The sequence below is a fragment of the Ammospiza nelsoni genome, chromosome 9 (assembly GCF_027579445.1).
Source record: "Ammospiza nelsoni isolate bAmmNel1 chromosome 9, bAmmNel1.pri, whole genome shotgun sequence".
In the NCBI taxonomy this organism is placed as follows: Eukaryota; Metazoa; Chordata; class Aves; order Passeriformes; family Passerellidae; genus Ammospiza; species Ammospiza nelsoni.
The window spans coordinates 18018480-18035346 of record NC_080641.1 but is presented as its reverse complement, the minus strand read 5'-3'; the positions used below and the strand labels follow the sequence as shown (position 1 = coordinate 18035346).

General features: G+C 37.5%; 1 protein-coding gene and 1 long non-coding RNA gene across 2 annotated transcripts in view; one reads left to right on the top strand and one right to left on the bottom strand.

Moving 5' to 3' along the window:
* The window catches only part of PLPPR4 (phospholipid phosphatase related 4), a 31012-nt gene that overhangs the window by 642 nt on the left and 13503 nt on the right, over nt 1-16867 (top strand). The window contains exon 2 of the mRNA XM_059478111.1: nt 12538-12723. Coding sequence (XP_059334094.1) covers nt 12538-12723 — 186 coding nt within the window. The remainder of the gene's footprint in view (nt 1-12537; nt 12724-16867) is intronic.
* Nucleotides 1592-5455, bottom strand: LOC132076785 (uncharacterized). The gene is made up of 3 exons (XR_009418971.1): nt 5409-5455; nt 3676-4647; nt 1592-2149 (listed from the first exon to the last, which is right to left on the bottom strand). It is a non-coding gene; the product is annotated as an uncharacterized LOC132076785 (long non-coding RNA).

Sequence of the window (16867 nt, the reverse complement as noted above, 5' to 3'; positions counted from 1 at the left end):
GAGCTAAAAATGTCTGCTTGGAAAACAGAACAAGGTTCTCAGCACATCTTCTAGGGCAAAACCTGCTATGGCTGCTCAGCTGGTAGCAGGTGGAGCTGCAGAGACACTGGCTGCTTGGTATGTCACTTGGAGGCACTTAGCCTCTGGAAGATACAGTCACTTAGGTACTTCTGGAAGATCATGAGTAGACACAGTTTAAGCTTAAAGAAACAGTTGTGACATGGATTTGTTTAATGGCACAGCAGAAAGAGGAAGGTTTTATGGGTTGAGCAAAGTGTTTCATGTGATCCTACTCACAGGGAAGAGAGCCTGAGGCACTTTGAGGTACCTTTGAGGAAACAGATTGTGAAAATAATGTGAAGAACTTAATGGTAAAATGTGGTGTAAGTTAACTATACCTAGTATAATTGATATATAAAAATATGAAAATATAAACATAGGGTGAAATATAAAACAAAATCTATTTTCTCTCAAATACACCTGAAGAGCTTTGGAGGTTCTCTGGAAGGTAGAAGGCGGTTGGGTTCAGAAGGAATTTTAGGTAACAGTGGTGTGTTTCTGTTCTGTAAGCACCTGGATACGGTCAGCAGCTAACCCTAAGCTGCACCAACTGGAAAGCTTAACAGGGTCTGGTTATATGGATGTACCAAGTTCATCCTATCCATGTGATTAGGCCTGCTCAAGAAAAGCCCTTTGATGGAAGGCACTTGCTGTGCCATATATCTTATATTGGCTTTGCACAGGAGGCAGAGGTCAAGCTTGGAGAGGCCCCTAAGAAAAGGTAAGGGGTTCTTCACTCTGTGCTCTCTGCTGCTTTGGGAATGCAGACAGGAAGGGAGGTTGCTGTACCTCAGCCTGAGGAGGACTCTAATGCTGGAAATGGTGTAGAGGTCCTGCAAGACACAACAGAACTTGTGCTGTGCTTTGGCCTGCAGCAACATGGGATGAAATGCAGAGCAACAGCACAAAGTGTATGCTTGCTGCTCTTAAGAGTTGCCTTATGTAATACTGATTGCATGCATATACTTTCTCTAGAAGCTCCCTGCAGCTGTTACAAGGAATAAGGTAAAGGATTCTGTGAGCAGCTAAGAACCTACACTGAACTCTGCTTACAGCTCCCACATGAGGCAGGCAAGTTCTCCACTCAGGTCTAGACTGTTAGGTCCCTCAGCAAGATTCCAAGCTTCATTTAAAAACAGGTAGAGATCTTTTCAACACCCAGTTGCTCTGAGGGAGTCAAAGCCTTCAATTAACAGAAAGGTCTTCTAATGAACCTTTAGGACTTCTTTGTTATTCAGTCACAGGAGCAGTCAAGAGCCTGTGTGAGCCCTTCCCCACCAGGAGTAATTTCTAATTACTGAACTGCAGACTTACAGCCTTTCTTGAACTGAAAAGTAAAAGCAGCATCAAGAGCAAAAACTGACTGCAACACATCCGAACCTAAACGTTGATTAGGAAACTTTTTTTGTGAGTTATTAGCCCTGTCCAATTATATAGCATGAGGATTTGAAACTATTTCCCCCTTTCAGCTGAGGATTCAAATCACTTGGGTGAAAGGGTAACACCAATTCATGTGATTTTTGAAAGGAGCATGTAGCCTGTGTTCCCTGTGAACGCCCACTCAGCGTTTGACGCATGCGCACCAATTTTAATCAGACTAACGAGAATGCCTTTCTGAAGCTTTGGAGCACAGCAAATTGCCAGCACTTCAGCAGCATCAGGGAAAGGACGTGACTTAAAATCTCCCGTTGTGATTGGCTCAAACAGAACCAGATTGAGTTGTACTCCATAAAGAGGGATTTATTCAGCGATCATTTAATTGCAATGAGAAGTTTGCAAGTGTAAGGGATAGAGGAGTCACCCAGTGTGGTTGACAGGCATTACCATGTAATAAGGATTTCCTTTGTAAGCAGGAGGTAAGGTCCTAATGTAATCCAACAACAGCCAACTACTTAGACCCAAAACTTACCTACTTTAAATAAGGCTTTCTGAATTTTAAAGCTTTTACTTTAATAAATGGATGGTAAGAAACAGGCTTTCAACCTCTTGTCTTTGAATGCTGTCAATTCTTTTGTGTTTTTTTTTTCTTTTGGCACTCATCCACTTCTGTCTTTCCTCTCCTGTTCATAGAAGACAGTGCCTTCCCACTCTGAATTGCAACAAAAAAAAAAAACATAGCCCATTAAGTTTCCATCTTCAAACAAGAAAAGTAGGGCTTGCTGACATCCACTTTCCAGCAAGACCTATTTAGGAGGTCTAGGCCCAGGGAAAACCACATTTTTTATAAAATACATTTCTAAAAATGTGCTTGTTTTTTTCCTCTTGGATGCTAAACAAAAGCATAGACTTAGAAAAAAAAGACGTTGAGTTGAAAGTTAAATTTTTTTCAACATGGTAGGAAAGGGATGTATTCATGTTATACAAGCGAAATATATTTTAAAGACTGAAATGAGTTAAATAATAAATGTAACAACCAATATAATGCAGGCATGCTGAACTTAGAAACAGCAACACGCAAACACAGTTCTGACACTAAGGGGTTTCAACTGTTAAGATCCTTAAGAATGTGCTATGAATGAGATTAACTCCAGTAAACAAATGTGTTTTGTGGCAGTGACTATCAGGCTTAGATAAAAATACGATTACACAGAATATAGGCAGGCCAGCTGACCTGGAGAAAAGGAGACTGACATGAGACCCCAGCTGTCTACAGCTTCCTCACAAGGGAAAAGATGAGGAGCAGGTACCAATCTCTCCTCTCTGGTGACAAGCAACGGGACTCAAGAGAAAGACAGGAAATTGTGTCAAGGGAGGTCTAGGTTGGATATTACACCAAGATTCTTCACCCTGAGAGTGGTTGAGCACTGGAACAGCCCCTCAGGGCAGTGGTCACAGCACAAGCTGTGACAGAGTTCAAGAAGTGTTTGGACAACGGCATCAAGCACATGGTGTGACTTTAGGGGATGGTCCTGTCCAGGGCCAGGAGCTGGACTGCAGTGGTCCTTGTGTGTCCCTTCCAACTCATATTCTATGAACTGGTGGATAATTCAAACCAGCAGGTGTTTCCAACAAAAGAGTTAAAACATAAAACGAACACGCTCCTCTTAAGATCATTAGAGGTATTCTTCATTTACACAGGAAAGCAAAAGGAGAATCAAGGTAGAGCTTTGAATGGAAAGAAATGGAAAGAAAATGAAGAGACAGCTTCCAAAAAATGTGGATGGGTCATGCTCTAAAAGCATTAGAGGCAAATAAACGTTATGAAGTAAATCTCAACACATTTTCAGTTACATGTTATCAAATTTCATGATTCATAAAATAAAGTAACTTGATGACTTATCCTATGTCTTGTGGGAACATTGTAGAGGTTATTTTAAAGGCCTGGTAATAGTTCTGCTTAGCAGAACCTCTGATTAGCACACACTCCTGAGAGCTGAATAATTTTAGACTGCCTTATGCACACTTACCTGAAGGGCATGGTAATCATCATCACCATCAGGCAGTTAGGCCTCTTTTATTCCTGATTGTGCTTAAAGCATTTTAGGTTTCTGTAGACTGTTATGGGTTATCTATGGAATTTCATTTGCATAGCTGAGAAAGACAAAGATTTCTTTGAAAATTCATAGTCCCTCTGGCCTAGTGGGAATTACTTTTCATGGTAAAAAGTCTACATACCTCTGGGAGATCTTGAAAATTAGTATTCCTGGAATAAGTTTTGGGTTTCGTTAACTGACTTTGTTTTCAGCATATTCAGAGAATACCATTATTGTATTCACTTAGAGAAAAAATACTGATGTCTTGAATTTTAATATCAATCTGAAAAATTTCCAGAGTTACGTAGTTTCTATTCCTGGCAGAGTGGTCACACTTTGGAGTCAGGACAGATAGATTTCTCTCAGTGAAGGGAATAGACTGTCTTTAGTCATGCTCTCCCATTTCAAAAGCTCCTGGTTTAAATCCTGCTCTCATGGAAGTTGCATAAATTTTGCCTTTGACTTCAGTGGTATTACTGCTTCATCCAGTGCCTAATATGTGGAAATGCAAAAGGTCAAGGTGTTGTCAATCTGCATGACTCAATGCATTTATTCTCCAGCTAAATTGTGTTGCTGTAGTACAGCGTTCATCTGCTGGTTGTGTAACTTCCAGGGACTAAAATTGGACATATTTTAGACACTGTCCCTTGTGCAGTTGAATTTTCTTCCTTATGTTGTCTTCTAGACTTTGTATTATGAATGCATATGGATACAGCTTCTTTTTCTGCATTTCCAGAGCTCAGCCAGGTCTTAGTTTGGAAACACTTCTTCCAATGGTAGAAGACCACTTATTTTCCTTGTTCCCCAAAGGAGCTGTAATTCTCACCAGCAGAAAGCACAAAGATCTGTTATCATTGTAGAACTGCAGGCTGCAGAACTCAGGAGGTCACGAGACCCCTTGAAATAAGTGCATGAAGGGAATGGCTGCAGCGTCTCTGTAACAGGTGCTTTACTTCCTTTTTTTCCTAACATACGCTGAGAAAGCTGGGCTTGAAACATCATTTGAAACTCAGTAGCACTTCTTAGTCACATCTGGAATGCTTTTCAGCTGTTCAGCCATGCACAACCCACAATATTTAAATTACAATGACCCACAAGTCATGTATAGGTGTGACTGCAAAAGACAAAAAAAAAAAAAGATCAGTGGAGTGCAGTGTTTGGAATAAGAGAGAGAATAGGCTGTAGGAATAAATCTTTCTTCCTAAGAATAGGATGTTTGGATCTAATGTAAAAATTAAACTGTAATGCTGTGCCTTGGAGGCACAGCTAGATTGGTTTTCTGTTAAACTTAAATTAACTGGGGGCTGCACCCAACAAAGATCCCCAATGGCAGAAGATGAAATTATCCCTTTGTTACTGTCAAAGAAGCATAGTATTTTCCAAACACATCTTTTTCTTTCAAAAGATTCAACCATGTGTGAGAGAAGGAGAAGTAGAAATACACTTAGTTCTCTGCTCATTGAGCTGACCTAGTCATGTGGCTAACTCTCAGAAGAGAGATGTCACATGTTTATAAAGCTGCATTACAGACCAATATCCCCAAAATATTAGGGAGCTATCCAAGACCTGAGGAGGCTGCTATGCATTCAGAACAGCTGTATAATTCATTGGCCAAGTCATCAATGTTGCATTCTCTCTGTCAGTTCTGTGCTTGTAGAAAAGTTGTACAGCCTAAACAACACCAGTTTTAGCAGGAGATGCCCATAAAAGAGGAATGAAAAGGGAGGTGTCACAACGCTGCCAAGGCTGTCTTTGGGAAACACATGCAAATGCCAGAAGGCAGACGTCCCTTCTGGTTTTGGCTATGTGCTTGGGTGCTGTCATCTCATTGCAGGGCTTCCATACTGTTGTCTCCTTATCACAAAAGTTCCATACCTTCTTGGTGTTTCTCGTGGGTAGCTCCTCAGAGCACTGACTCTTTCTTCTTCACAAAGCAGCCAACCGACTCCCATTCCCTTCTCACCCAGCCACCCCACTCTTCTATAGCATCTTCTTCTCATTGGTTACAGCTGTGGCCTGTTAAAGTCAGGCCTGCTCCTAATCTTTGATAATTGGCCCAGCTGCAACTCCTTAGGGGTAAGATTACTTTCTACACAATCTTTATTTTCTTATATTCCATCCTCCTACACTTGGCAAGTGTAGAGTTTCAGTAGTTCTCAGTGAAAGAAGGCCTTGCTTCCTTTTCAGTCCAGCAACATCCTCTTGACCTAATACTTCCAGTAGCAAAAAAAGGTCTGAATATGTTAGAGATTAATGGAGATACATTTTTCCAAATTACTACCTCTTCCAAAATTTTATAATTCTACCATCTGTGATCTTCTTTTATAGTTGTTAAAAATCTATTACTGTGAAGCCAAAGTTAATAAAAGCCAGCATATTGTGGAACCTTAACACGCCCAGGAACTGAGCTATTACAAACATGGTATCTTGTCTGATGTCCTGTCACTTAAAAGTTTAGTTTGTAGGGAGTTCAGAAGTGGCTAAACAGCACGGCGGGAGGAAGCCACTGGAGAAGGGTACCTACAGGATTAATTTATTTTTTTTTGTATGTAGGGAAATCAGCATGCTTTAGAGAGTACAATAAATTGTAGCATTGTGTAGGGACTGGCAGCTTTGTCCCTTAGACATGGGTTTTTTGAAGAAACTTCTAGCTGAAATTTGGTGACAGGCCTGAAAACAACCGCCTTTTGTTGAAGTACTGCTCTTCTTGATTTACCATGACATTGCAGCAGAAGCATAAATTTTGCAATCAACAGTATGTGTAATATCCTAAATCTCGTTGTCTATAGTTATTAATTGATTATAACAATTATTCATTTATTTTAATTATAATTGATGTAATCAAACAATAATAATTAAGATAAGGAGTCATCAATTATGTTTGAAGTCACACTGAAAAGAAATGCATTACTGGTGGTTTTGTGTTTTAAATTTCTGCCTGAAAATTTACTTTAAACACATATCTTTAATAGAATATATACAAATATATAATGTAGAAATTTTGTAAAATATTTATAGATTTATAGACTCCCCAAAAATATTTTTGTTGAAGAATTTTTATTTTGTTTGTTTCTCCCTGTATAATTGCTTCTTCACATATATTTATTAAAAAAAGATAAAAAGAAAAAAGCACTTTTAGGGTTACTGTGCATTCAGCATGATTGAGATTTCTGAAATAAGTAGAAATTTTATCACTGATATATCAGGTCTGTTTTAGGTCTTACACATACTGAGACTTTTCTTTCAAGAACTGGTAAAAGAAAAGGATAATTTGAAGTTACATGAAGATAGCTGTTTTATTTCCAAAGCTCGTCTGTAATTGGCAGTCACAAAACAATTAAGTTGAATTCTAAAACCAATGCTGGAAATATATATAACTTAATTTTCCAAAATGGTAATTATAATAGATTTCAAAGACATCTGGGATTTGAAATTCAACTTTTAGTTGAAATTAAATCAAATAGCATTAAGTGTATGAGAAGAAAGACCTTTATATCATGTATCTGTACACTATTTCCACAAAAATTAGACAGGGGTGAGGCACAGGTAGTTTAGAGAAAAGACTAATTCCTTCTACCTTTGGGCCAGGAAATTTGCATCCAGAAAAGGGACAAGGAGCAGCAGAAAGTCAAGTTCAGGCAGAAAAGCAAAAAAGCATTTGTACAGATGGAAGCCTTAAATTTCTGAAAAGACAGAATGCCTTCTTTTATAAGCCTTCAACATTTGAGAATTAAGTTTAGACCATAAAAATAAATAAAAAAATCTCACTTTTCTGTCAAGCCAGTCCCCTGCTCTATAGGCATCCCGTGCTTAGTGCTCTCTCTTCAGAGAGTCATGGGTTCTCAAAAATGAGAAAATGACAGAATTTGGCTGATGCCATTTCTTAATACTGACCTATTCTGGAAGGTGTTCAATCACAGTAATGAGCTCAGTATTCATCCCTGTCAGGATAAGAGAAACCTCTATCCTCTTTCCATTCTCTGCTCCTGTCCATTGTGAATCTGGCAGCAAGGTACCACAGGACAGCAGCCAGGGTGGCTGAAAGCTGCAGGAGCTGGCTGTTAGGAGTTGGCTAAGGAGCACCTTGTCTCCTCCAACCCACTACAGCCCTCTTTCTTGTCTCCATCTGTTGTGCCTTGTCATTTAGACCATGAATTCCTTGGCACAAGGATCGACATTTATGATAAATTTAATAGAATCTTCCACAATGCACAGCCTTGTCATGGGAACTAAACATAGTTATTAATTAGACCATCCTTCTCTGAAAGACTTGGCTGATATTTTTTCATGCTGGGAAACCAGGGGCATTCATTTATTATCTCTTTGAGGCAATCCTGTTTATTTACTTGATTGCTTGCAAAGATTTCCAATTCCCAGAAAACAAGAGAAACATCAGGAGGCAGTTCCCATACTCAGGAGCCTCTTACTTGCTGTGGAAGGGCTGCAGAACAAGCTAAGAATCTGAGAAGTTCCTGGCCATCCAAGTCTAAAAATTATTTACAAGACACAAAATACCAGACAGTGTATCAGGCATTCCATAATCCTTTCTTTCAACAGCTGGTCTAGTCATACCATCTTTAGCTTGCATTGACTCTCTGAAAGCTACATCCATGCTGCTTCTCTCTTTTCTGCCTACCTTTTATACAGGCAACATCGCCGTGGGATCTGGGTATGTGTTCATGGTAAAAGAGAACCCCCAGACAGTGCAATTTAGCAAAGCACAAGTCACATAACTGCAACCTACAAAACAAGTTCAGACATCTGAGTACGTGACATTCCATAGCTGAATCCTCACGAAGCCATGAATTTTAAGATGCTGTTTTCCTGAAGATAAATAGGGACTTTTTGTTTTGTTAACAAAAGTACTGATGAATATGAGAGTAAAATATAAAACTAGCAGCATACAATTTTAGAGAATTTATAGAAGCCAGGGATTGCCATGTTCTATCCACTCCAATAGGACTTCCCTACTAAGCCTTGACCTTCCACTCTTCATTCAGACTTCTGTGATCTATCATTGTGATAGCTGCCCTGTGGCTCTTGGCCAGAAGGAAGATTTGTTACATGCCCCATCAATTCAGAGAAGTTGTGCTGCTGAATGCTGCTTTGGTTTGTCCTGCACTATGTAATACAGGAAGTTTTCTCTTTACAACATCTCTGGGTATTTGCATCCTTGTTGAACTCTTGGGAACAGAGAACATCTTTTCTGATGCTTGGACTATTCCTCACTCAATACAGTAAAAGCTTTTAAAATATTAATAATGTTAATTATTATTAATAGTAAAGTTCTGGGGTTTAATGAAGGCTTTTAGCTTACAGTTTAAGAAAACAGCAAGGAGGCAAAAGACAGAAAACCTCTTTCTAAAAAATAAATAGACTACAAATCAAACTTTTTCAATAGCTATGCTGATTATCCTTGTGACTTTAAGGCTCTAAGCTGAACAAGGTTTGACCATTTGGGTTAAACTTTAAATTTACAGGTCTAAATTAAAAGCTAAACAGGGATCTTTCTCCATTATCCATCCAAGGAAGTAAGAGTATAAAGACTTATTAGTCAGGATTAGTCAAGAATTGACGTTGGGGGTTTTATTATTCTAATTAGGCACAGGAAAATTCCTATTCCATTTTGTAATTAAAACAATACACATTCTACCACCTAATTATATTTGACATTTTCAAGGTGTTGGGCGCCGAAGTCTATAATTACAGAAATGCTGCTGCCTTAAGCAGAACACTCCATAAATATTCATATATTAAATAGTCAGTTATACTGTTTAGAAGACTTTAGAAACATTTGCCTTTTCCTTTTTATAAATGTGAGACTTGTAGAAGACATATTTTATATCTGTATTTTTAAAGAGATGGGAAGAAAAATGTTCTTTGGGATATGACATACTGTATATAGCAAATTGACTACAGACTTAATCATTAGTACTGTAAGCAGTTATGTCAGAGGTTCATAATCCTTTTGAAGTATATATTTTCTTTAGCAGAACAGATAATTACAGTCAGAAATAATACAGGAGTCCTGTACTGAAGTCATAAGACAGTAAAATGCAATTCCCTAAATTCCTTGATTTTTAAATTAATAATAGAGTCACAGCTTACATACAGTAGTTTAAAGAAAAAGTTATTCACTACCTTTTATTTTAGTGTTCCACAATAAAATACCACTTCAAATATTGCCTATTTTTGATAGTTGAATACTGCCATTTAAAACAGTTGCCTGTCTAAAAATACTGTGATCCAAGTAGAGTTTGCCTTGTGGCTAATGCATAAAGTATTGTTCAAGGAGAGACTTTCCCTTCCTGATATTGGAGAAATGGAAAAATACTGAAGATGAAACTCTGAATGTAAGGTGTTCCATGAGTGGGCCTGCTCTGTGTTTTTGTTCAGGGAAATTAATATTTGGGGACATCTTGATAAAAGGGCATAATTTCTCAAAAGAAGGGACAATAGGAATCTGCTTGGTTTAGCCCACTGGAATAAGTTTGTGTCCTGTTTTAGGGTGCTTTGCCCAATGGGACCTGGACCCTTACTAAGTCATTAAGTATGAGTTTCAAATAGTTATTAATAAAGGACGTTGCAAATGTTTCAAGAGTTAAATGTAGTGCAAAAGGGAAGTTGAGAGATCAAATGCTGTGCAGAATTTCAATGTCCTAGCAAGAACAGCACAGAGTTAGTGCAAGCAGTCTGCACACCAGGACAGGGTACACTGTGGCAGCCTTTGGGTCCAGAGGCCTCTTATGCCAATCAGCAGAGTCTCTGTTCAGGCAGGTGTTGAGAGAAGGGCACCCAGTTCCACAACAATCTAAATTATTCCCAGAGTGTGAAGATATCAGGGAAGGCCTATTTCATCCTGCACATCTGTGTAATGACTGGAAGCAGGGTAGCCCATGCTGACAGATCATGAATGTTTGCATTATGGTCAATAAGGCTGCATTCAGAACAAAGTGAGGATTATATGTATTTTTTATATATATATATATATATATATATATATATATATATATATATATATATATATGTATTGTATAATACATCCTGCTAAAGAACTGGACTTCTTCCTGTGATAGGCAAGAAGCAGAACTTAATTTAGTGACATTGTATGTAATTACTCCATACATATATACATATTTCTGTCAGATTATACAATAGTTATACATTATGTATTCACATCATATGTATTACATATTATGTATGTTATATGCTGCACATAATATGTATGTATGTATGGTATAGTATGTAAGTGCAAATATGGATGTGGTTGGGTTCTACATATTGGGTTCTACATATACACATACATACATACATACATATGCACACTATTTACTGAAGCAAACTTCCTAGATGCCTGATCTTATTCCTGTAATGCTCACAGTACTTAAGAATGCCAATCCATATTTCTTCCCTTTGTACACAATCACAGCCTCTATACTATGTGATATTACAAGGCAATCAAGGTGAACACAGATATAATCAGACAAGCAACATTCTTCCATTCACCACCCTCTTCAGATTTTGCTTGTAAACTTTGAAGACAAAACTCACCCTTTTCAAATCAGCAAATCAAAGATAAGCTGTTCTTTTTTTAAAAAAAAAACCCATATTAAAAGATGTTTCGATTAAATTTAGCTGGAACTCTCCTTCTTTAATCACCCAGAATTACATTTTATGCACAAAGAGCCTGATTTTATAAGCGCAATGCTTTAAAAACTGAAAATTGCATGTTAATGCAAGAAACCATTGTCCCTCTGCCATGTAGAGCAGATTTTATTCATAATTTTCTCCAAATGCATATGGGTCCCATTTTACCTCTGCTTTCATATTGCATTGTAGAATGGGATGAATGACAATGATTTTAAACAATCAGTTGTATTTGTAAATTTGAACTGGGCATTGCAAAAATAATATAATTTAAGTATGCTCAAAATTCTTTTAGGATAATTGCTTTTTCTCCTAATCTCAGGTGCTGTTAACCACAGGTACCTTCATTGCAGTACAGACACCAAAAAGACTCCTTGCATCCCAGTGGCAGAGCAGGAAGTTGTTCTAATATTGCCTTGTTCGTGAAGGACTCTGTAAAACAATAAACAAAAAGTGTTTCTGAGTGTTTACTAAGGAGGATGCAGAGAATAATCACATCCTGCTGGTCACCTCTGAATGCCCATCTGCCAGGGCAGCAAGGCTGTTCTCTTTGTTCACTTACAAACCAACAGCTTTAAAATGCCTTTTTGCTATATCTTCCGTTAAATTACTTCCTTCCACAGACATTTAGTGGTTGATCCTGTGCTTTAAGGAGCTCATGGTGAGCAGTGGTGAATTTGGGCTCCAAGAAGGGCCAACTCTGCTCTTAAAAAATTAGTGGAAGTAATTGCAACGGGTTGGATAACTAAATAGCTAGAGGATAAAAGAATTGTAAACTATAGTCATCAAGGTTCTAAACAGACTGAATCTTGCCAAAGTTAATTGCTTTTTTGGTAGAATTGTGAAATAGATGTGCATTATCACATATTTAGATTCTAGGGAAGGACTGGATACTGGTTTTCATTAACTATTACTTTGAAACTTAATGCAAAATGGCTTTGATGTGAAGACTGTCATACATGACAGAGAGTTGCTAAAGGACCAAAAAGGGTGATTGATGAACAGCAGAGTACTGAGGCCCCCATATGGGAGACTGCAGTCCTGATACTTTCCTAAAAAAAAATTAAATCAAAGTTTTTCTATTAATGATTCATAGATGAAAAGGCTAAATTATATGTGCCAAAGATTGGGCTGGGTGTTTTGACTAGCTTGGTAGACAGCAGGGTTATTGATATCAACTGAACAGTACCATATCTCCAGAGAATTAATTATTTAGAGATAGTAGAAGAGGCATGACAAGGAGCAGTGAGCTATAAACAACAAACATCAAAGAGATTTATTAACAGACTATGTTGTCTTTGCAAAAGCATTGCTATTCCATTTCCAAACAGTAATTTGTTGCTTTCTTCTCTTTTAGTTGCCCATACTGGCATCTTCTGTTGTTAGCCTCTATTTTCTTGAACTTACTGATGTCTTCAAGCCAGTTCACTCTGGATTTAATTGCTATGACAAGAGTCTGAGTATGCCATACATTGAACCTACGCAAGAATCTGTTCCCTTCTTGATGTTGCTTAGTCTGGTTTTTGCTGGACCATCAATTACGGTAAGTTTGAAGTGCTAATGTCACTTAATAAAGATTTTGAACAGAGTTTCAGTTGGCATAAAGAAAATAACTCCTTTGGTTTCAGTTAGGCTGTAGAGTGTCATGCAGGTTAGTCTCCTTAGGATTTTAAATTCATGTTTCATTCTTCTGTAACAAAAGGAGATACATTCCTTATAACATTGCCTGTAGCACTTCATCTACTCTCACTGTCTTGATGGTGGGCTTTAATGTTAAGAAACAGCATCTACAGTTGGATGAAAAATGCTTGAATCATTCTGTTATGCTGTACAAATATTTGAACTTTTACAGACAGGACATCTCCATAATCTCAGATATAGCAAAAATCATCAAAAATGCAAGACTTTTTTTTTTTAATGCAAGCCTTCCACAGCCCTGAACTTGCCACTTTTGTTAGAACTAGCTTTATTCAGAGAGAAGGTATATCAGTCTTGTCAGTGAACTCAATTACATTTTCCAAAAAAGCACTGAAACACCTCTAAATTATAAGTTAGTCATTAAGAGCAGGCAAAAGTGGGCTGGTTTAATCATTCACCCAAAGGGAGGAGATGATTTCAACAGAACCGAAATATCCTGTCAGAATGAGCAGCTGGGTCAGTATTTTATATAAAAGAAAAGTAGAAATTGTCTTTATATATATAAATTCATTTTGTCTGATTTTAGTAGTTCAGATAGGAGCCTTATTTCTCACACCACTCCTGTCTGGCAAATGGAGAGACAAATTCACCTTGAGTGGGTGATTCTCTGCACCTAAAGAACAGGATCAACCTTTTGAAAGGATCTCTTCTTCCCCCTGACAGCAATGACTATGCATCTCAGTTAGACACTTCTCGAAGGCCAGCTGCAAATATAACTCTGCTTCTAGCTCCTCTTAATTTCCTTAACTTCAATCAGTTAATTCTTTTTATTATACTATCCAGTTTACAGCTACAAAATCTATAAAATGTGACGCCTGTATAAAAATTATCAAGTGCTGTTCTCTCTTTGCTTTCCAAAATGTTCTTTCTTTATTTGTCTCTTTTTTTTTTTTAACTGAACAGTTCTTACTGCATTTGATTTCCGTTGCTTTAGAAACCATTTTTGGAGGATTTTGCACAACCAGCTGGCTAAAAATGGTACATTTTGGAATTGGGAGCTAAGACTCTAAGTGATTCTGGTGCAAATGATTTTTGTACCAAATACTATGATAAAAGCAAAACATTAGTACAGGGGTTTGGCTGGGTATCTTAAGTGTTTCTGCTGAGAACAAACTGGACTTTTCTGAAACACCTATAGAAGAAATGTATCTAGGCTTACTTGGGCCCAAGTAGGTGGGAAAACCTGGCTTTCACTTGAGAGAATTTCTGCTAAGCCTAGGTAATATCAAACACCTTAAATCAGGATAAAATATGCCTCTTTAATTATATATTATTTGTTAACGGCTTTGATTATAATTCAATTCTTTCATCATTGCATGGAATTTTGCAACAGAAAATGTTATTCTTGCTTGAATCGTTCTATCAGCAGTACAGAAAATTAATCAGAAGTATACCATGTGAAGAACTCAAACCCATACTTGAGCATGCCTATAAAAAAGAAAGTTTGATAAAGTAAATCCCAAAGCTTCAAAGTACAACTGGCTAAAAGCTGCAAGCCTTAGGAAGATGTACTTCTTTTGTGTTGGTGTAAGCATGAATGTGATGCCTGTGTTAGTTAGAGGCTGAGCAGTGACAGTGCAAAATACACAACCTCCTTCAGTTGCACCAAAGGCATTGACTTCGTATTGTTTGATACAATTTTGGAATGAAGGAACTAGGAGACATTTCTGTCCAATCCTTTACTTTTCTTTGGAAACATAGGCCAGTGAAGCTCAGTGTAAATAGATTACAGTTGTGCCATTGTCATATTGTAGAGTTTAGCATTTTGTAAGATAGTTTTCATAAGTATTTAAATTGATTACACACTTTATAAAACCTGTAAAAGATAGAAAAGAAAGCATGAGCTGTGTGAGGAATTGAGGATCTCCAGTAATGTTGCATATCCTGGCCTCTGTCCACACTTCGGGATTTACTGCAGTATGAGACAGAACAGAAGGTCATCAAGACTCAATAAAATAAGGGTGTGATTAGCCACATTTTAAATATTATCAAACAGTGTATATATAAGAAAAAAAAAAGGAAAAAAAGTGTGCATGGGGAGCAAGACAAGCAAATTTCAGTGTCAATCCCTCTTTAAAACCTTATATAAATATTAGAATAGGATTTTTTCTATGTTATTTTTGTTGATATAATACTTTTCCCAAGACTGGAGAACATGTATAAATCTATTCACTTTAGAGTAGTTTTTTATACAAAAAAAAAAAAAAAGATCTAACATTTTATGACTTCTTTTCCCAAGCCACTATTACACAAGGCTTGTGTTTGGCTTTGGGGCTTTGCATTTTTGCATTTTTCTCTTTGAGTTTTTTTTCTCATTATTAGGAAGTAGAAAATGCATTTTAAAAGGTCTGTTCTGTAGCCCTGAAGGCTTACAGAAAATAACTACCTGTATTATTGACATATGTCTTATAGCTTGTGACAGAGATGAAATTTTGTGTATGTATTCAAAAACTGCAGGAAACGTCAGTGTGGAACACCTGACCTGGACTTGAAGAAATTACCAAGATAGATATTTTATGTCTGGACCATAGATACACTTGGATTGCAGCATGATTTCAATTTGCTTCAAAGAACTCTGAATCTGATCCTCTGATAGATTTTCTCTCTAGTTACCCATTCAGAAATGTTAGGACCAGTTATTTAATCATATCAGTGAAGGTTCATACTCTTATCAGCCACTGACTAAAAACCTGTTTAGAAATAACAATGTCATTTCCAACAGAGATCACTAGGACATCAGATCACATTGATTTGGTGAATCAGTTCTCAAGGAGAGAAATTCACTGCTGGCAGTTTCACTCCTACTGCCCATTCTGCTCTGGGAGTTTTTTCCTCTGGAAATGCCAGCCTCTGAATTTTCCTTGACATGGGCCTTGTTGTTTTTTTGCTCTATCACATGAGCTAATCCATCTGTCTGGTGTTTTCCCTATACCAGACCATTCCCTAGAACTTGGCTAAAAACTATTACAGTTTTTCTGAGTTTTAAGTTTGGAATACTACTGGTTTCTCTGGGAAGCTTCAGCAATAACTTGATCAAATATAGACAGATAATAGTGGCCATAGTTCTCAGCTAATTAGAATTCCTTTACCGCTGGTTTTTCCATGTTGTAGGAGAACCTTCACAACTTCAATCTTCCTGGTCAAGAAATTTCAATTTATTAAAACTTAAACTACTAAAGAGTTAGACTAAGCTTTTCCACTTTACCTGCCCTTTCCTAGGGTGGAGGAGTTACTATAGACAAATACCACCAGCAATTACAGCAGATTCAGCATAATTCAGATGCCTTGGCATGGATTAGTATTCAATGCAGCTGTGGATAGGCAAAATGACTGCTTTTGCTGGTGAGAGCTGCCTCATTAATTGTAATATTTCATTCCAACCCTTACTCTGAACTCTGTACAAATCCTGCACAGAATTCAAAATAGTCACACTACTGAACAAGGAAAACAATAAAATCTGAGGCTGAAAATGTATAAATGTGTCTGGATTTTCCAGCAAGTGACACCATTTTTTATTTATATTCTTCCTTTTAGAAACTCTTGTCTAGGGTTTTGGTCATAATCTGTTTTGCTTGGTCTGTTGCAAGGGATCATAAGGACAGAACTTTTTCTGCTGCTGTGGATCAGGTTAAAACCCAAGCCAAATTAAACAAATACAGAAGAACAAGCTGTCACATAATTAGAAGCTGCTCAGGATTGCTAGGCCTGTGGCCAAGACTGAATGCTAAAACCACTTCAGGAGCACTAAGATATTGCAGTGGCTCTGGATTATTTTAGAGGTGATATTTTATAATTACTGCTTTTTTATTGTGGAAGCATCAAGTTTCAGCTGTAGATCAAGGCCTGGATACCACTGAGCACTATATACTGTATGCCATTTGCATTTAATTTCAGGGCCATCTTCTTGTCTGCCCTCATTCAGGCTAAGTTGCATTACTTTATGTTTACATATTGATATAAATCTTTGAAGGTTGAGTGCATGTCAGTGG